This window comes from Alligator mississippiensis, chromosome 3 (assembly GCF_030867095.1).
Source record: "Alligator mississippiensis isolate rAllMis1 chromosome 3, rAllMis1, whole genome shotgun sequence".
Taxonomy (NCBI): domain Eukaryota; kingdom Metazoa; phylum Chordata; order Crocodylia; family Alligatoridae; genus Alligator; species Alligator mississippiensis.
This window is the reverse complement of record NC_081826.1, coordinates 95,153,782-95,174,565: the sequence shown is the minus strand read 5'-3', so window position 1 is coordinate 95,174,565 and position 20,784 is coordinate 95,153,782. Positions and strand designations below refer to the sequence as shown.

Sequence of the window (20,784 nt, the reverse complement as noted above, 5' to 3'; positions counted from 1 at the left end):
AGTTAACATCCTAGTGAGATGGACAGACCCTTTCCCATCTGTTAGAGCTTTTGTTTCAGTTGGTCTGCAGACTCCAATATCTTTTCATTGTTTGCACTGTGTACATATTTAGATTATAAGAACCAGAAATATATTCTAGTTTATTTTAAAATTAGAGATGTAGCGATGTATCGGTCCATATTGGACTGGCACTGATAAAAGGAAAATTGATATTATTGGCAATTGACTTTCTTTGGCTGGCGTAGCCAATAACGTCACCAATAAATGCCACGTGCACGTGTGTAGCCGAAACATGCTTGCAGCCAGGAGTGCAGCCTGGCAGCCTGGAGAGCAGTTCCGGCCAGCAAGTCTGTGTGGGGGGAGGGAAGGGTGTGGGTGGGGAGTGATGGAGGCTCCCACAGTGAGGAAGTGGGACAGGGACAGGCGCTGCCCAGCTGGGGTGCAGCAGGGCATGGGATGGTACTGTTGGCAGCTCATCCAGAACATGCGGGGGGAGCAGCTCCCAGCCACTGTGCACACCCCTGGAGGAGGCATGTGCCCCCTGGATTTGTGTGTGGGGTGAAGGCGGGCTGCCCACTGCAGGCTCAGGGCCAGGGGCTGAGCTGGCCACTTCCCGGTGCGGGGGTAGGGCTATAGGGCAGGCTATAACCACCACAAAATTCCCTGTAGCCATCCCTCCCAGTGCTCCTGCCCATCCTACCCTGCCTGCCCAAGGCCCCCCCACCAGAAAGAGGCCAGTGCAGCCCCTGGCCCCGAGCCCGCAGCTCATCCTCGCCCTGTGCACAGATCTGGGGGGCACATAGCCCCCCACCGGGGTGTGTGCAGCAGCAGGGAGCTGCCCTCTCCTCCACCCCCTATGCCCCTCCAGACAAGCCGCCTGTGGCTCCATTCCACACTCTGCCCTGCCCCAGTTGAGCACGGCCTGCCCCTGTCCCACTTTCTCCCTCACCGTGGGGACCTCTATCTGCCCCCCGCCACGTCCCTTCCTTCCTGCCCCTCCCCACGCCCCTTCCCTCCCCCACAGACTTACTGGCCAGACGCTGCTCTCCAAGCTACTGGGCTGCATATCAGCTATCACAGGGGTGGGCAAAATACAGCCTGCGGGCCAGATCTGGCCTGCAAGGCCATTCTATCTGGCCTGCAGGGCGCCTAAAAATATTTGGAAAATTAATATTTCTCTGCCCTTGGTTCCTGTCAAAAATGACAGGAACCAAGGGCAATAGGACCCAGGGGAAGCCCAGCAGGCTCCAACAACAGTGGGGCCCGCCTGGCCTCACCCCCCAGCCGGAAGCCCCAGCCGTGGTTTCTGGGCTGAGAGCAAGTGGCTGCCCCAGCGCAGGAAGATCAGGTAAGTGGGGGGGGCGGGACGGGGGGGAGGGGAACGACACCCCAGGCAAGGAAGGAGCGTGGTGAGGGGAAAGCGGCCCCTTCCCCACCTATGCCTGGTGCCCCACATTGTTGCTGCTTGCAGCCCGTGTAGAGCTGCCTGTGTTCACTCCGGACAGCCCCAAGTGGGCTGCGAATGCCTGCAGCACGGGGCACCATGTGTGGGGCGGGGGAGGGGCTGCTTCCCCCCCGCTCTCAGCTTTTCCCTGGGCTCCTTCCCTGCACGGAGAAAAATGGCCCCTTGCCCGCCCCATGCTGCAGGCGCTTGCAGCCCACGTGGGGCTGTCTGAAGCAGGCACAGGCAGCCCCAGGCAGGCGGCGAACGGCTGCAGCATGGGGCACGAGGCATGGGGCGGGGAGGAGCTGCTTTCTTTCCCCCACCCCGCACTCAGCACCAGCTTGTAACCCGGCCCCACTGCCAGGCTGGCAGTGGGGCGGGTTACAAGCTGGTGCTGAGCGCGGGGAAAAGTGGCCCCTCGCCTGCCCCATGGCCAGCGCCCCGCGCTGCAGCCGCTCACAGCCTGCCTGGGGCTGCCTGTGTCTGCTCCAGACAGCCCCGCGTGGGCTGCGAGTGCCTGCAACGTGGGGCGCCAACCATGGGGCAGGTGAGGGGCCACTTTTCCCCATGCTCAGCACCAGCTTCTTCCCTGCTGGCGAGCAGGGGTTCAGGGCTGTGTGCTGCCCCCCACCTGTACTGCAGGGCTAGGGGGCACTGGGTATGAGCAGGTGGGGAGCCAGTGGGAGCATGGGGCCTGCACCGGTGGGGCCCAGATCAGGGTGGCAGGAGCACGGGGTCCCAGCCAGCAGGGGCTCTATGGAGACGGGCCAGCTCCCCCCTCCCTGCTGGTGCAGCCCAGCTCAGTTCCACGGACCCTTGCCAGCCTGCACCCTGCTTTTGGCCCCACCGGTGCTGGCCCTGGGACACTGGTCCCAGGACATTGGGACACTGGTCCCAAGATGGTGACCAGGGGGCGGGGCACCTGTGAAGGGGTGGAGCTACCCATGTGGCCCTTGACAGCCTGCCAAAACTGGGTAAGCGGCCCTCCGCTCAAAATAATTTTCCGCCTGGTTAATAATCTTCCATTGGTACAAGCCAAAAAAATCTTTATCAGTGCACCTCTATTTTAAATAAAGTAAGGTTGAATTTAAAAGGGTCAGATATATCTCTGAAGTAGGTACTAGATGCAACAGTTTTAAATAATCTACATGCTCAGTAGCCTTACTGTAGCTCTTTGGAGCATTCTGCTTGCCTCCAATCAACACATTTAAAAAGCATAGGCTCTTTTAAACAAACAGCAAGAGGTGGGATGAAAAATAAGCACACTAGTTTTTGTGCGATTCTGAGATATAAATTCAGCTTCCATTTGTCAGAGGTTCTACCATCAATTTACAAAGGTCCCTTAAGTATCAAGAAGAGACAGAGATACATGCATAATTACCTTCTGTAAATAGCTTTCTAATTTTTTCTTCTTTGGAAAATTAGCAAAGGATTTGTCTATTAGCAGGCATTTTGGTGTCCAACTAACAAGTAGATCAAGTATGTCATTTAATATGCAAAGCACATCAAAGTGCAAGTTCACATTCGGGCTACTGCTGTCTGCTGGGTGTAGGAAGCACCAGAAACTGAAGTGCTTTACTTCATTTTCTTTTCATTTTAAAGGACTGTACTGATTTTGGAAAAGTAGAGATCAATGTACAGCATGCATCAGAAAAAGAATGTGGAAAAGTAGAATTTCAGATCTCCTCACTAAGAGATAAACATCAAGGTAAGAGAATACCAAGAAACGTATATCTCAGAAATCCTAAAGCTGCATACAGAGCTATTCCCTAAAAGCACTACCTCAAGACTAGCAAGATCAATAGAAATCAAATATTGTTAAGTAATAGCATCTGTTTGGTTACTGATGGCTTCATTACAATTCCAGATAAACAAGCATCCACCTCACATAAAACACTGTGATATCCATCTTGGTTGGCACTTTGCAGAGAAATCAAGGATTGCATCAGGAGGGGGACAGAATTACCCTTTCATTGCTTCCCAACCTAAAATTGAGGATGGTAATAGAAATGCTTTTATATTGTGGCCAGCAGTGCAGATTGAAGGTACATTCCCAAAGCTGTCTACTTTGGGCTGGGGCTGGAGGTCTACCTGTAGATATAAGGGAATAAGAGCGAGTGGGCCTGCTCCGCCTACTTGTTGACCAGCGACCAAAGTGTTGCACAGCCCTAATAGATTACTACAGAGATAAAAATCTCCCACACTAATGTACAGAAAAACATAGCAACAGTTGAGTAGAAACAATGACCATTTTGCAAATAACTGCTTCATCTAAAAGTCTACTCTCGAGTCCAATCAGTCAGGATAACTGCCCCTTTTTTCTACAACAACAGCTTTTCTAAAAGAGTTTGTAATACTATTTGGCTAATTAGCAAGCAAAGACTGTTGGCACAATGTTGCTGTACATAAAAGGTTCTGCTGACACTATCATTAATATATCGACATTGTAAGCCAAACAAACATTTGCTCTATCTTGAATTTTATGTACAAAGCCTGAAAACAGCATCCTTCCTTTCCTCTTCATTCAGTGTCAAGCATTGAACACATTACTTGAATGTGCTACAGTTACACAATGTTCCTATCCAGGAAAGAGGAGGAAGACAAAGCTTTTTGAAACATTTGTTCTGATAGAAACTATTTGTTTAAATCTGAGTTTTTATGACACCTAGCTAGCTTGTGTACCGCCTTGTATGTGGGCTGAGGGGCTATAAGGATAGAGAGTAGACAGGAAACTGGGGAAAGCTGAATAAAAATAATAAATGGTATAGCAAAAATTAAGGCTGGAAGAGACTGAAAATAACATTAAAATTTGCAAAGAATACTGTAAAGCAAGGCTGAAAAGGGAGCTATTATAGTCCATGGTATTATATCATTTTAAAGAGACCTTGTGCATACACTTAAGTAAAACACCTGCTCTGAGGCATTTTGCTGTTTGAATCCAAAAAGTCATATAATTTAAAATGTAATTTTACAGGGATAACAGTTGGGGTGTAACTAAAAATACTTACAACATCACATATAATTCACCCTACCATGCACAGCTTTTGAGCAGTACACAGCTTACTAATAGAAAGAATGTGGAATGCTGGATAACTTTACCTCTCGGGTGCAAAGGTTTAGTTGGTTCTGCCTAAATTTGCCTCACACCGTTAAAGCTACTCTGAAATCACAAAAAATGCTTTAAATCTTTCATAGAGTAGTTTGTAATATCTCATAAAAAAGAACAATTAAGGCAAATGTGCACAGCATCAGATTTTTCTTTGCTACACTGCTGTGTCACTGCAGTGTCCCTTCCACTTTCCTTTAAACTAGATTACCATGAGGCATATATGTAAGGAAGGATATTATAAAAAGAATAAAAATAGGCATTTAAGAAAAGCTGAATATGCATCAAGCTGTGTCCATGTTTTCTCTTTTCAATATGCAGCATGCATTGGTATACACAAGGTTTAACTATATCAACAAAGAAGTCCTGTTGAAGCTGGAGTTCTTAGCACCTATGGAAGCAGTTAGATTTTCTTTGGGGGGGGGGGAAGGGGAGGGTTTAAGTGAAAACTGAAGTTCTGGGGAATGATTCTGTGGTAAGTAATGGATTTTGTAATCAAAGAACCACTTTCTTTCATTTTTTATATGTCCCTTTTTAAAAGATTCTGATCTTGAAATCTGCTTGTACACTTCGGGTATTATTAATTATTAATAAGACACTGTAGGAATATACTACTAAGTCAAAATACATGATTAGATTAAGTAACCATAAGAAAATATATATGTACTTGTTCTTCAGTTTACTGTCCTCAGCCCATGTAGAAAGTCTCCACTTTTAGATTCAAATTGGTTTCTATAATTTTGAAAGATCCTCTCCTGCTCAATTAAACATAGTTGAAACCAAAGCATGTTGTTTTAGATGGCATGCTGCTATTATATCAAAGAGCCTTTATTTGGCATTACACTTTGGGAACTCCCCACTCAGAGCAGGGGGAGATAATGGGATGAAAAGAGCATCATGCCAGACAACTGATTCAGCACCCACTTAGACTTTGGATAAACCTTTACATTAGCCATTTGGAACAAACATAGTGCACTTGCATTTAAAAAACAAAAGCAAAGCAGAAAGCTTTTTTATTTAAAAAAAAAAAAAGAAAGGCTGAAAACTTAGGTAGTATCTTCCAGGAAGTTTCTCTTAAATATAGAAGAAACGCACACATGGCGGGCATCTACTCACTTCTTTTCTCCTTTTTCTTAAATTTTCCTTTTTTCTTGCCATGCTCTTTCTCATCATCAGACACTATATCGGGAGGCTCATGGAGGCTGTCATGAGGTGGCGAAGGCTCACCAGTTCGGTACAATCCAGGAAATTTTGTTGGGCTGATTTCTTCAGAGCTTGGGGTACGAGCAAGACCTCCACTGTGCTCTACCCTGCGGTGTTCACTGGGGCTGCTGGTAGGAGGCAGGAAGCACTCAGTCATTCTGGTTCTCTGACAGCAAAGTGGTACAATCTTCTGTTACCTGTCCATCACACCTATAACAGAAAACATACTGAGTTCATCCGTTCTTTTGTCATTTATCTTTTCTATATGCAAGCAAGAAACTGCCTATCCCGTTCCAGTAAGAAGAGATCCCTGAGGCTTCTCATCACCAGCTCATGATGGTGCAAAGGGAGGCAGTGGGAAGAATGAGGGAGGGGAAATTAGATCTAATGCAAAGCAACCATAACTTCACTAACAAAAAGAGATGATGGAGACTACAGAGAGCTAACAAAGCCCAAAACGTGAATGTTGTGCCTTTTAAGGGTGTACTGCCAAGACAGCCATGAAGTCAACTCCTCCTTCCTTCAGAGGCTCCTTAATTAAAACTCCTCCCAGCCCAAGAGACTCTAAAAGGGCAGATGCAGAAACTCTACCTACACTAAGCAAGTGTAAATTAGTCTGAAGGACTTGCCTGCATTAGTTGCAGTGAGTTTGGCCTCCTGAATCTAAACAGTTATCTTAAAATATGACCCTTCCTTTTAAACTGGAGAAAGAGTTTAATTGGAAGGGGAATGGGAGGGAGAGGGAATCCTGCTTTTTCTGTCCAGTATTGGAAGACAAAATTCCTCCACTCCCACATCCATTGATGCATATGACAAAGGCCCAGAGAACAGAATTACAAGTTTACAGTGAGATGTGAGCGCAGAACTGTCAATCCCACTTGAAGAGGACAAAAGTTATGACAAGGGTGCTTCTAAACACAACATCACTGGTTTGGCTTCTTTGTAACCCCTTGCTCCCAGAGCTCCTGCTATTAAGCAATGATATAGTACACAATACAGTGAAAAATCACTGCTTCCACTTTAAGTAAACAATCCCAGTTAAAAGTACACAAACCCTCATTTGGGGAAGCAAAACATACACACTGGCTGGGATGAAAAAAACCCTATTAATATACTTGATCTTTTATATACATTAAACTGCATACACTTCTTTCTTTACCAGCATGAAAATCTGCCTTCCTGTGTTAATAGTATTCTCTCTCACAACTGCTTCATTTTTTCTCGTGTCTCATTTGTTCCACTATTTCTATATGCATTATGGTTATGAATCAGTTTTTTTTTTCATTTAGGCTATTTTGTTATAACTGAGCTAATTGGTTTCTTACATAAAAACAAGTAAATGCTGTGCTCTAACAACATATGCTCTGCAACAGAAATACTTAGAAGTTTTGCAAGTTTAAAACTTGTTCCCATCCAAGATCAAAACAATCCATAACACCACAGCTGTTATTAAAGAAGATAGTCTTGCACTTCCATTACATCTTTCAGTTGAGCATATCAAAGTGCTCTACAAAAGCTAGAAAATTAAACATCTTAACTCCCCTGATTAAGTAAATGACAGAGAAGAGTCCTTTCACGCATCAATGAAATGTAGCTATTTAACGTGGAATACAGAAGCTGTTTAACAGTGGAGTTTAAAATTACACAGCAGTTTAGGGAAGGGCATTAAGTATGTACTGCAGCTATGTACAACTTAAACAGTAGTGGTAAAATATAATGATCTTAACTGAATTTTGGCCACAGCACCTGGATTCACACCCTAACTCTTGGAAAAAAGAAAAAAAGGACACGTTTTTCTTACAAAGGAGAGGACATGAGCTTTACATCTTAGTCAAAAGATGGCATTTCCCACAGTACACTCTCCTGAATACCCTGCTGAAGAACTGATTCTGCAATAATTTTTATAACTCACTTACTGCTACATCCTCCTCTAGTCAGATATTTATTGAACACTTCCCTCTTAACTTGAAAAACTCACCAGGATCAGAGTATAGGCCAGTATAGCAGCAGGAATCCTGGAAATATGCTGAAGACCTCCATTTCACAAACTATAAAACACACAAAAAAACTTTTTTTTCATATAATACTTGTAAAAACTATGCTAAAAGATTATTATTAAGGTTTCAAATTAAGCAATCAAAAGATATGAAATGCTTGGGCAACCTTAATTTGGCACCATTGTTCTGATGAACTATGATACAGCGTGTAATTACATGATCACATTTTTTTCCCATGTGACTTGTAATCTTTCCAGTGAACAGGAGGGGCTCAATTTAGAGATGAATCATGGTTGCAGCGTAAAGATACCCATTGTTTGCCAGATTCTGTTCTACCTGCGGCAGAAGTTGGAGGAGGGTCTGGAGTGAATGAGGCGGAGACTGACAGAAAAGAAAGAATATGCTCACAGTTAAAGGTGTTCAGTGCTATTTAGAGAATTTGATTCTATCCCTCCCTTCACCAAACAGTTCCTAAAACTGATACTACTAAAGTCACTTTCATTAATTGCATTTCTGTCATTTCCTGGGTCCTCAGTATCAGAACGGCAGAAGTGCATAGTCAGAAGTGCAAATTCAGGCATAGGCCTCTCAATTCTGATGCCCCAAATAAACAGGTATTTTTTTACCGTAATCTGTCTTTGTTCTTTACCTGCAGAATGGGGATAATAATGCCCCTTTCACTAGTGAAATGGTGTAGTGAAAAAGTAATTTCTGTTTGTGAAGTGTTCAAATACTGTAGGAATAAGCAACATAGCAAAGCCCAACAGCCAATCAAACCCAGGATTTGAACAAGGATTAGAACCACACACCAAGCAATGATGAGAAAAAGAAAATATTGAGCAACCATATGTGAGTATATAATTAAAGAGATTATGATAATGTATATATAAAAAAGGAGCAGCTTTCAAAAGTCACTTCTTTACTTTTGGGTGTTGGACTTTGCAGCCTAACTTTTTAAAAATAGTTTGTGCGTAATTTCCAAGTTTTCTTTAAAAACAAAAACACAACAAAAAGATAAAAACCCAACAATAAATACAAATTCCATGAGGCTGTGATTATATTCTCACTTTCATGATTTATCAGCAGGGTTAGAATCTTTAAATCCCCAAATGTGGACCTCTGACACTTGGACTAACAAAGTAAATGATAGCAATTGTAAATTGTCATCTTCATCTAGATCAATGATGGTCAACCTTTTTGGCAGGCATACAACAAGTTAAGTCCCACCCCATCTCCAAGTGCCATTCTGCTCCCTGCTCCTACCTATCTGACACATGCCAAACACAGCTGCTGGCTGTGCTACTTGTGGCACACGTGCCATGGACTGGCTGGCAACCTCTGCTCCAGACAGCCCAGACCTAGATGGAGAACAGTACACTTCAATAATACATTTTACAGATATTTGCTGACAACAGAGGACCAGTAAGACCTGGAATCAAAGGTCACATCCAGAGTTTTGGAGAACCTCTCTACTCGTCACTCATTTCTGCTCAGTGTCCCCTCCTCCTCTTCCCCCCCCCACATACAACTTGACCTCTTCTTCCCCTGACCTTCCAGTTTCTTTCTTTCTCATTTCAAGCTCCTAGGCTTCAGTCCTGACCAGAGGTAGGCAAGTATTTAAGCTGGAGGGCCACTTAATGAGTTTTGGTGAATTGTTGAGAGCCACACATGCACACACGTACACACACGCAAACATGTGCTCCCACCTTCCTTCCACTGAGCTCCACCATGCAACACATGTTCCCCCTCTACCACACTGTGCTCCACACTGCAGATACTGACACTTCCCCATTTGCCATTCTCCCCCACTCTACTCCATCACACTGTGCACATGGATACTTCTCCTCCCCCTTCCCACCCCTGGCTGTGCTGCACCATACTGTGTATGCTACACTGCACTGCTCCACACCACACAGAGGTGCTCCCACTGCACAGTGCCTTGTGTATGGCTCCAGCCCCCACCCTGCCCCACCACGGGATGGGGCAGGATGCAAAAGCTGGAGAAGGGTCAGGAAGCCTGGAGACTCTCCACAATGCGCCAGGTTGAATGGAGGTGTTCTTTCAAGTGTTGAAGAGAAAGAAAATGTCTCCTTGTCCTCAGTGCAGACACCCAGATCTGAAAATCCTTGTTCAGCCCCATGGTGAAGCATGCCCTGCTTGGACTGGTAAAATCGTCAAAGAAACTTCCCCCTAAAAAAACCCCCAAAAACCAAAACTGTAAGGCAGCTTTATTGAGCATGTGAAAAAAATGCTACTTTTCAAAGACTTAAACTTGGCCAAATTAGTATATTTTGTTTTGTTTTAAATGGACAGCAAAAGACAGATCCCTAATGCCAAACACCTCCAGCAAATTTCTAGTTCCTGCTGAAAAATATGGAGCACTATAGCTTTTTTAAGACAAGGTCTTCAGATTTTTTTTTTTATATGGAGTAAACAACATTTTCCCCTTTTACCCTGGCCTCATTCTTGGAAACAGTTGGATTTTTCCAATAAATATCAGCTGCAGGCAGACACCTGGGAAGTAACATTTTTGCCAAACTTTTACTATTTGGGATGTTATAAGAAGCAGAAAATAGGGGCTGGGCTGGAAAGTGTCAGGCAAACTACCAGCTGCACGCATTGTAATAAGGGGGATGAAAACTGACACTTTGGCCTGTAACACTTTCAGTCTGTGCTTCTCCAAACTATACCATAAACCCTTTCAGCACAAAAGACTCCATTATTTCAGTTTTCTGCTGAGCCTGTCTCCTGACCTTGTGCCTTGTGTCAGATTGCAACAACAGGACCAAATTGAAATAGGCAGCAGGGTGGATAAAAATCAACGATTTTTTTTTTTAAATTAAAAAATAGGATTTTTAAATTTAAATCAGATGATTTTATTTAATCACATTTTTTATTTTTAAGATGATTTTAAAAATACACTTATATAAAGATAGTTTTAAGATATGTTAAAGCTCAAAGATATAATCCCTATTCCATGATGATAACTTCTAATTATATACTATTAGAGACAATATAGTCATATAATCTTTTTAGAAGTTTTATCAATAGGTCACAACAGGCCATGGAATATATTAGAGGCCCAAAGTTATGGGGTTCCCAGAGGCTCCTCTATAGTTTAGTAAAGATTAAAGAAAACTAATCTACCCAATGGGATTCAGTACTCAGTCTCTAGAAGATGCCATTTAGCATCTCTGTAATGGTTAGTTTTAGTTCTCAAACTGCGGATTTGTGTCTCCAGAGATCATAGGCAGACAAGGTTCTCTGGTTAGATGTGATATCTTTTGAGGCCAACTAAATAGTTGGAAAAATTGGTCTTTGCAAACTTTCCGGCACAAATGCCCTTCTTCAGGCATAGGGAGAGTTTATTGTCTCCAAAGATAACATCCTTGTTAACACCAGTATATGGAGATGAGAGATAACAGACCTGATTACCCACCCATCAGCCCTATTGTCTTCCTGAGAATTTGTGTACACACAGTCAAGCCCTTACCTTTCTCTAAAAGTACAAAGTTTCAAGAAGTTAAATGAACAGAGGATATCAAACAAGAATACACTTTTTATAGAAAACAATGCTTAAATCACTGACCAGTGATTCAAATCAAATCCACCCTGACAGGCAGTAGCATGTATGACTACTATTCTGTAGAACTGCTGTGCAGGGTGAGGTGTATTGCCACTTTTACTGCAGCAGCAATTATTAGGCCGGCCTACAACAAGGTCGGACTACATAAACACGGTTCCAAAACCCAAAGAATATATGGTTTCCTCAGAGTCTTGCAAATGTCAGTTGTTACTGGAAGATGAATTCCTAGATGTTGAGAAGTCTATGGTCAAGAGATGGAAACATAGGGGAGGACCAAGGCAGGCCCCCAATAACTATGGAGGAGCAAGTTTTATGAGTTACACAAAAGCAAACCCCAGAATACAGAATGGCCTGGACATATTAAGTAAATAAAGAACAGTGCCCTTGGAAAAAAATAACTCTAGTAATAAACATCAGTCAGAGCTGGATACAGAACCCGTATCTAACAAACAGACACTAATTAATACATTAATCACAAAAGTGTGATTTCTCAGATAAGAATTATTATTAAAATCTAATCTTTCCATAAATAAACTGACAGCTGTCAAATCTGACAACCGCTTAAGCAACCCCCCCCCCCCCCAAACCCAGGATGTTATTAGTTTTAAATAATTTGACTGTAAACTGCATTAAGATTTAGCTGCTTTCTACAAAATACATCAAAATAATTCCCATCAGTCTTCTCTTGAAAGAAACATCACACAGTATATTGCCATAGCTCAAATATTATTCAAGTAGGTAAGGTTTTTTGCTGGTTTAATTACTTAATTACTTGTAATCTAAACCAAGGGTATCAAACTCATTTGGCCCCCCAGCTGCTGGTCTGCAGGTGGAAATGGCCCACAGATCAGGCCCACCTGCTAGATTCAGTGTGCAGGACAGATCTGGTGTGTGCGGCACATGGGGTGTGGGACGGGTTCAGATAACATGCTGTATACAGGGCTGGCCCCAGCCCAGGCCCACGTGCTGTGTGCAGTCTTGAACAGCACAGGGGCAGTTCAGGGAGCATGCTGTATGTGGCAGCTGTGCCAGACTGGCCTTGTATGCTGGATCCAGCACATGTGGCTGGTCTGTGGGCTTGATCTGGACTGGCCTCAGATCGAAGATGCAGGGCCAGCATGGTGCTGGTGCCTCATGCAGTGCATGGCACGGACCAACCCCGTGTGCAGCAGCTCCAGTCCCCATGCCATGTATAGCTCATGCCAGAGAGGCTCCACACACCAGATGTAGAGCACAGAGCCAGGGCTAGTACATGCTGCATGTGGCATGGATCTCAGTCCCATAGGAAGCACTGCAAGTTGGATGATAGGGCTCTGTGGACTGGATCCAGGCCACGGGTTGCATCTTTGACACCCTGAAGAAGGAATGAGTGTCAAAGCCAAGTTATAGTATTTGAAAAACAAGAATTCAGTTGTGCAATAAGTACAGCCATGAGTAATCTAACAAGGTGGAATGACCACGAAAACGGAAACAAAAATGTTCGGGTGCTGACAGATGTGGAAAAAATCCCCCCAAAAACAGTGCTTTACTGGAAGAGGAATCACATCAGTTTGACCTGACTCACCTAGCATTTGTATAGCTTGTGCGGTTCAGTGGGACTTTTTGGTGCTTTTATCTGATAGCTGATTCAATCAGCTATTAGATAACAGCGCCAAAAAGCCCTGCTGAAACGTGCAAGCTATACAGACGCTGGGGAACTGGATCAAACTGACATGATTCTTCCTCTGGGCATGTGCTGCACTTGGCATGGGGCTGAGCCAAGCTGAAAGTAAAGCGCTGTTTAATGGTTTTTTCTTTCTACATCTGTAAGCATCCACAATGTCAGCCTGGTCTGTTGAGGCACCTACACGTGCTAGATGTCTGCTCCAACACGTTAATTAGCGTGTGTCAGAGCAGACTCAATTAATCTAGACTGCTACAGTGTGCTAAGTAGCACACTGGAGCATCCTCCGCATCTTGAGTATTCAGCATCCCGGCACTTCAAAATGTCTGCAGGGGCACTTTAACTAAAGCTCATCAAATGAGCTTCAGTTAAAGCGCCCCTACTACCATTTTGAAGTGAAGGACGCTGAATACACATGATACTGTGCGTACTTTCATTAGAATGGCTCTAGAAGCCACTCTAATTAAAGTGCCATCCTCTGGAGCATGTGTAAAAAAACACCCTTTCAAATCTATGTAACAATTCGAACAGTCCTCCTGGCTCTGTGTAAAGCATGGACGCACAAAAATGAAACAGAAGCCCTCTCTTGCACAGGTAGAGAGATTTAATTTTCTAGATCTGTCTCTGCAAGTAAGTCCCACAAAATAAGTTTCAAATTCAGAAGCAACATTTAATTTAAAATTTATGACAGTTAACTATTTAAATAGATACCTAGTATGATTTTGCTGTCAGAATAAAGCTCATTCATCATTGTGCTAGGTTTTAAGTACACTCAAGGGCTATTTTTGAGAAGCTTATTTTTCAACCCTGATCACCTCTCTCAGTATGCAGGCCTGTATTTATACCCAGGCTTACTCTTCTTTATGCCACTTATGGAAAATGCATCTTACACACAGGTAAAACAAGCCTAGATTCCACAAGTCAGCACAATGGCATAGATGAGCATCAAATCACACAGGTGACTCATAAACCCTGCACAACTACTAATTAAAACTCTTGTACAGACCCTCCTTGAAGATTCACAGGAGATAATAAAGGCTATATTAAATAATAGGGTTTATGTTATTCAACTAAAGAGTTCTCTAATGTTATTTCTTCTAAAGTTAAAATAACCAAAAACTTATTTTTTATTTAAAATGTGTTTTGCAAAATGATTATCTGTACAACTTCAGCAGATGATCAAATGAATTAACATGCCTTCCTTCAAAAGAATAAAACCTGCTTTACAAATGTTACATAAGCATACCATGTTTAACAAAACCATATTAAAATAACACCATTCTGTCTGCAAAGTCAAGCACTCAAATTTAGGAAATGCTGGAATTAAGGTTTTTAAGCAATCCTAATTCAACTGTCATGTGCATATGTGTAATGATACAGTCTTTAATTACATGATCATGCATTCTGTTTTGTTCATGGGACCCTCCCCCCCAATTCAGTGCACAACTAACTCAGTATTTGGGTTTTGAACTTAATTTTGCAAGCAGAAAACTGTTATAAGGTTAACTAAGACTAGGGTAACAGAATGAAAGGTATGAAGCTGTTGTTGTTCTTCCTATTAAAGAAAATCAGTTTCTGTCCTTTTGTTTTCTGACCTATCATGTTCAATGCATACACATAGCTGAAAGAGCACCAAACTGCACACAACTCTTAAGATACCTTCTGCCAGATCTGGTGTCTGCATACAACTTGTTTTATTTCTACTGGGGTGCTTTTGATATTTTTTTTCTGAAGTGAATTGAACATTCAGCTAATTGAATTTTCTTGTTTTTACTAAAGTGACTAAAATGGTTTGAAAGCAAATGAAGCTTTAAATAGAGAGATCAGTGTGTGAACCTGAGATTGTTACATATAGTACAATAATCAAGAGGCCTAAATAAGTTGCATTTATTCACTTAAACCAGCTAAAAAGTTTTAAGAAAATGAGACTAACTCACTGATTATTAACAGGAAGACATTTTGCCCAATAGCAAGATGAAGCTGCTTTAGATTTACAATCGCTCAGAATCATGGGCCCTTTCTAGGACTTTTTCAGAAATTGTGGATCATGTAAAACGTGTACACCTCTGGTGATGGTGTTATGGTACTTGGCTAGGTAAAGACAAATATGGGAATTATTGTCAGATGTTCTTATTGTATTCTACTCTCCTCCCTTTTTCTGTAGGATGTTTTAGGTATAAATACTTCAGACCATGTCACTTTCAGGCATTTGGCAAATATGCAGCAACAAATTACTGTTGCTGTCAAGAGCTGTAGTAGCAAAGTGTGGACGTGAGGTCGAATTTAGAAAAGTATAATTTCCAGAATGAAAATATGACTTTTTATTGTATGTTATAAAACATAAATGTTACCTTATAGTAGTCCAGGTGTGGCAGGTATCTTAACCTATAGTTAATTTTGTGTCACCCCGTCCTTAGTTATTTATAATTTTTATCAAACTAACTATTTGAGCTGAAATTCCATTAAAAAACACCCTCCACCCCCCAAAACAAAACAAAAACCTTAAGCAGGCAGCAGACACAAAAAATTTCAATCAAAACAGTTCAACATTTTCAGAGAACAAAGCATGGGGAAAATACATTAGTTTGACTATTTAAAACAAACACACAAAACCTTTAATTTTAAAGTGGGAAATCACTGTATTTTCTTGCATATAACATGTCACCAAATAAGACATGCCTTGTTTTTGGAAGGCAGAATGTAGAAAAAAAGATTTTTCCAGAGTGAAGGCCCACTGTGTGACATAGTGTAAGTCCTCCTGGAAATATAAGTGTTCAGGAAGCATGGCATCAGGAACTTCTTGGTGTGGCATACTGTCTCCTGCAATGCCTCACTTCCTAGACACTCTATGTTTCTAGGAGGACTTCCTCTATGTCATGCAAGGTTAGGTCTTAGACCAGGGGTGCTCAGTCCCTAGCAGAGGCATGTTATCTGGCCTGCAAGGCTCCCCACGTCTGAAAATTTATTGTGGGGGGAGGAAGAGTGGTGAAAGATAATTGCCAGTCTGCTGCTGTCAAATTTCCAGACCTGGGGGGAGCCATAGGCTGGATGGCAAGGCCCTGAATGCTAGATCAAACATGGAGGACTAAGCTAGTTGGCATGAGGCTGTGGGGCAGTGCAGAGTGGCAAAGGACTGACTGGGGCTCTGCAGGGTGACACGAGGCCAAGGTCAGTGGTGTAGGGCCACGCCAGCCCACTGACCGGCCCCACACACTTGCACATGACTAGGAGTTGGGAAGGGACAAAAATGGGCTAGGAACTAGAAACAGAAAAATGCTTGGGTCCATTTTATGAAAGCTGCTCTACAATCCTTTATCTGGGAGAACAATATTAAAAAAATCTACTTTTGTGTGATCCATGGTTCAGTTCTAATACTGGGGAACTATAATTCACAAAAACTATAGTAAAACTAAAGTAACTTCTGCCATTAGGATAACACAATGCAAACCTTAAAATATGCATTGAGAAGTACCATATTTACCTAAATTCAAGACAACCCTGAATTTAAGATGACCTCCCCCCAATAATTAGATTCTATAGAAGGAAAATGTATAAATTTCTTATAACTTTCCATGTACAGAATCTAATTATGAGAGGATCATCTTAAAATCATCCCTCCCGCCACTACAGTGGAGAAAGCAATGTCAGCAAGCAGTAGGAGGAAGGGGAGACAAGTGGCCTGATCCCTGTTCCTGGCTGCCTCCCCACCTTGCCCTCTGCGATCTGGCCCACCCACTACTTGCTCCTCTGCTGCCTGCCCACCCCCCACTCTGTGCCTGCCCTGCTGGCACCCGCCCCCCTGCCCCACCTAACCCCCTTCTGTTTACCCTCCAGCTTCAGAATGGCTCCAACCCTACTCCAGCCCAGGATACAGAGTGCATGGTTGCTCTAGCCCCGGCTTGACCATGCAGCAGCTGTTGTAGCAGCAGCAGCTCCCCCCAGGCCCCAGAGCCAGGGCCAGAGCTGTTGCCGCTGCTGTATGGTCAGAATGGAGCCAGAGCAAACACATGGAGCCCTGCTGGAACAGGGGCGGGGGTGGAAACTCTGACCCCTGGTCAAGGCTGGAGTCAGAGCTGCAGCAGCCACCTGCCCCACTGACACCTCACATTGGAATCCAAGATGAGGAGCTTTTTCCCCCCATGTAAAATGGCAGGGGGAGGGATTCATCTTGGATTCAAGTAAATACAGTGGCTTCTTTCTAGAATGGATATTGTAAATAAATTTGTGTTGCTTCCTGTTCAGTTTTTTCCATACAAATATTGCAAATAGCTCAAAAGCTGCATTTAACAACATAAGATGTCATTTGCCTTGACAAACCTGAAACACAAAAAGAAGCTGAAAATAACTGGTCTGATCTCTCCATGGACTGATAAGACACACAATTAGATAAACTTTAAAAAGTAATTCATGAAAAAATGAAGACATCATACTGGTATGGATGATACAATGTAACATTATAACTTACTGCAACCTTTAATGAACATTTAATCAACTTCATGTAATTAAAATGCAATTAAAAATTTAAAGCGCATTGTACAATAGTGCTAGAAGAGAAAGAAAAGATTACAAAAGAAAAGGTTAAAGCTTACAATCTGGTAAGATTGGTTATTGCTTCTATGTATTGCATAAGAGTTCCATCGAATGATAGGAACTTTTGATGCCTGGGAAAACAAATTAACCATTGACTCTGGAGGAGGCACTGTGGTAAAGAACACTGTGCATTGTGTGTTTCTGACCCAGCAGCCACCTGATGTCAATGAAAAGATAACCGCTAACTTCAACAGATACTAGTTCAGATCTGATATAAGAAAATCCATCTGTGGGCCATCAGCTTTTCATCAGCTGAACCCATGCAGTTATGCTTACAAAGGCTTAGGGCAGAATCTTATTCAGCTTTACACACTTAAGTGCCAGTTACGCAGCTGCATAAATGCCACTTTTGGCCTTTACACACAATTTTGGATTCTATTTCATCAGACAGGAAAACAGAATCACCCTGCAGGACACAAGATGAAGGAGACTGCTTTATCCTATTGGCTAAGGCACTTGCCCAAGAAGTAGGAGACTCAAGTTCGAGCCCCTACCTCAAGAAGGTTTAAACCTCCATCACTTGTTTCCTAGCACAGGGCACCAACCCAACAGGCCACAGGCCAGGCACTAATTCATAGAATTAAACAACTCTTCAGCTTGCCAGTTGAAATACCAACCCTGGACAGCCAAGACGGAAAAATATGAGAGGCCTGGCGAAACAGAAGGTAGAAGGTATGTGGCTCAGGGAGATAGATTCTGCTCTAAATGGGAGGGGGCCTGGTTTCTACCCTGGGTCACTGCTCCCTATGACTGCATGTACACACCATGAGATTTCCCATTTACAGCGCCACAACTGCATTTGTGTTTGCACAAGTAGGATTTCCTGCTGGTTTAAAAGTCTTTTTGGCGTGATAAAGTAAAACTGCTCATACATAGTTTAGTTTGTGTCGCCTCTGGTTACGTCATTGTATCTATGGATTCATGGCATGTTAACACCAAGTGACTCAAAGACTTGTAATTACTTTCTTTGCCACCAGGTGGTGTTGTGCCATTTCTGTAGTTCAGGCCTTTGGCCAGTAGGTGCTGCTGTTATTTTGCTGCTGTTTTCTTTTTGGCTCCTGCTCATCCCTCCCTCCCTTCCCCTGCTCCCACAGCTGACTGCAGGCAGCCAGGGCATGTTGCAGGGGGGGGCATCTCTATTAGTTATCCTAGCACTTAACACATAAAGAATACAGAATACTTAATACAGAAAGAAAGAAATGGGGGAGCAACCCATATTGCCAATTACTGTTGTTTACTACCCTCTGCTAGTGGCCGTGCCCGTACCACCACCAGCAGTCCAATATATGCTGTATGAGACAGAGACATTCCTCACTGCTCTTTACCTACTGACTATTAAATGTAAAATGCAGTTTTGGGATTTACCTAGCTTCATGTGCCTCCTTGTCTGGGCTGAACAGCCCTATTGAGCTTATGTGCTAGGCATGAAGATGCTTGCGTGCCCAGAGCTGAACTGCAAACTGTGTAAGGGCTAAAAATGGCATTTAGGCATTTGGAAGGCAAGACAGATTTGTACCTTCTACACTAACCAAAGTGTGTGTGTGTGTGTGTGTGTGTGTGTGTGTGTGTGTGTAAAGTTACCAACAAAAGGACCTTTTTGCTGGTGATCCATTCAGGGATCTGATTGGAACTGTACTAGCAAAATAGAAAAATCTCTTTGACTGGTCAAACTTTATTTATATAAGTGGGATTTGTTAGTATGGGTCTATTGGTACAGTAACAGGCTATCAAATTCATCCAGCAAATAAATACAGAATTCCATTTCTGATTATGGTTCATTGCATAAATTTCAGACTGTATACTCTCCTCATTCCACAGCAGCTGCCCCCCCAGTGTCAATTAAAATACTGCAGTAAAATTATAGGAAAAAAAACTTTCCTTTATGCCACGTCTAAACTTTTACTTATTTATTAAGTCTTCAGTGCCTTACTTGAAGACAAGATTGCTATGTTCTGTTTCTCATCTTAGTGACTAATTTATAGCAAAGACTTGGGGGAAAATTTATTTAAATGTGTAAGCATAGTTAGTATATTATTAATTATGATTAATACAATCACCTACAGTGCATGGAACTTGTGATGCATTATTCAACCTTCTAAAAGTACTCAAAAATGATCAAAGGAAACCAGACAATCTACTGTATTTACTCAGCTACTACAGGCACTCCTCTTCCCCCCTCTCAAAATCAGCCCTACTGTCTGTCCTGCCACACCAGGAATGCCCTGCTGTCTCACCGGGACTGAAATGCCACACTTCTTGGACACGATATTTTCAGGAGGTCCTACTCTGTGTCATATGGTTGACCATGACTCTGCAAAAATCTTTCTACCTTCCAAAAAACAGTATTTCATCTTCCTTCATGATATCTTACTTGCTTACCAAGTGACTTGCACCAAGTGGATAATTAGACTTGTATATAGCTTAACTGAGTGCAAAAAACTTTCCTTCCCTCAAACTACATGTAGTGGAGCTCCAGATCACAAGTAGTGAGGGAGGATTTTTGCTCTCACATGTCTAAGCCCAGCAGGAAGTGGGGAGACTACAAGCCGCTGCACTGGGGTCCATGAAGCTTGTTGCATGTGTGTACCTTCTGCTGGCAATGAGCCAAGCTGGGGCTCCACAGACCCTGGTGCAGATGCTTGCAGCCTCCTGGCTGTCTGCCACAGCCAGCCTGGGTCTAGGCTGTAGGCAGGCCTCTGCCGCTGGGAAGCCTGGACTAGCTGTGGCAGGTGGCAAGGAAACTGGAAGTGGCTGCACTGGGGTAGATGGAGCCCTGACTCAACTCACTGCTGACAGTGGGTGCATATGCACCTTGGGGTAGATGGCAGGGAAGGAGCTGGAGCTGTGCTGCACCTGCCATCAGTAGTGAGCTGGGCTGGGGCTCTGCAGACCGTGGTGCAGCTGCTTGCAGCCTCCTTGCTTGGGGACAGCCTGAAATCACAGCTTAATTATCCCAATTAAGCCTGGGGAAGCCATTAATCCATGCTTAATAGCATGTGGATTAATGGCTTCCCTGGATTTAATCAGGGTAATTGAGCTACGGTTTTGGGGCATCTGGCAATCTGTGGGGACAAAGAGGACTGCTGGGGCCCCTTGGCCAATCAGAGGTGGGGGGGAAAGGGACACCATGCTCAGCCCATGAAAATGGCAGCCAACCGCTGGATTTGCCTGTGAAAGTTGACTAGCTGCCTCCTC

General features: G+C 43.3%; 1 protein-coding gene across 2 annotated transcripts in view; it reads right to left on the bottom strand.

Annotated features, from left to right (window-relative positions):
• Nucleotides 1–20,784, bottom strand: part of RALBP1 (ralA binding protein 1) — a 44,971-nt gene that overhangs the window by 17,649 nt on the left and 6,538 nt on the right. Inside the window, exons 2-3 of one of the 2 annotated variants that reach the window (XM_006262855.4) lie at nt 7,732–7,801; nt 5,667–5,963 (exon numbers count right to left, since the gene is read on the bottom strand). In XM_006262855.4, the coding sequence (XP_006262917.1) occupies nt 5,667–5,910 (244 nt within the window). In that variant the 5' untranslated portion in view covers nt 5,911–5,963; nt 7,732–7,801. The remainder of the gene's footprint in view (nt 1–5,666; nt 5,964–7,731; nt 7,802–20,784) is intronic. The other variant, XM_006262857.4, reaches the window with a different exon arrangement.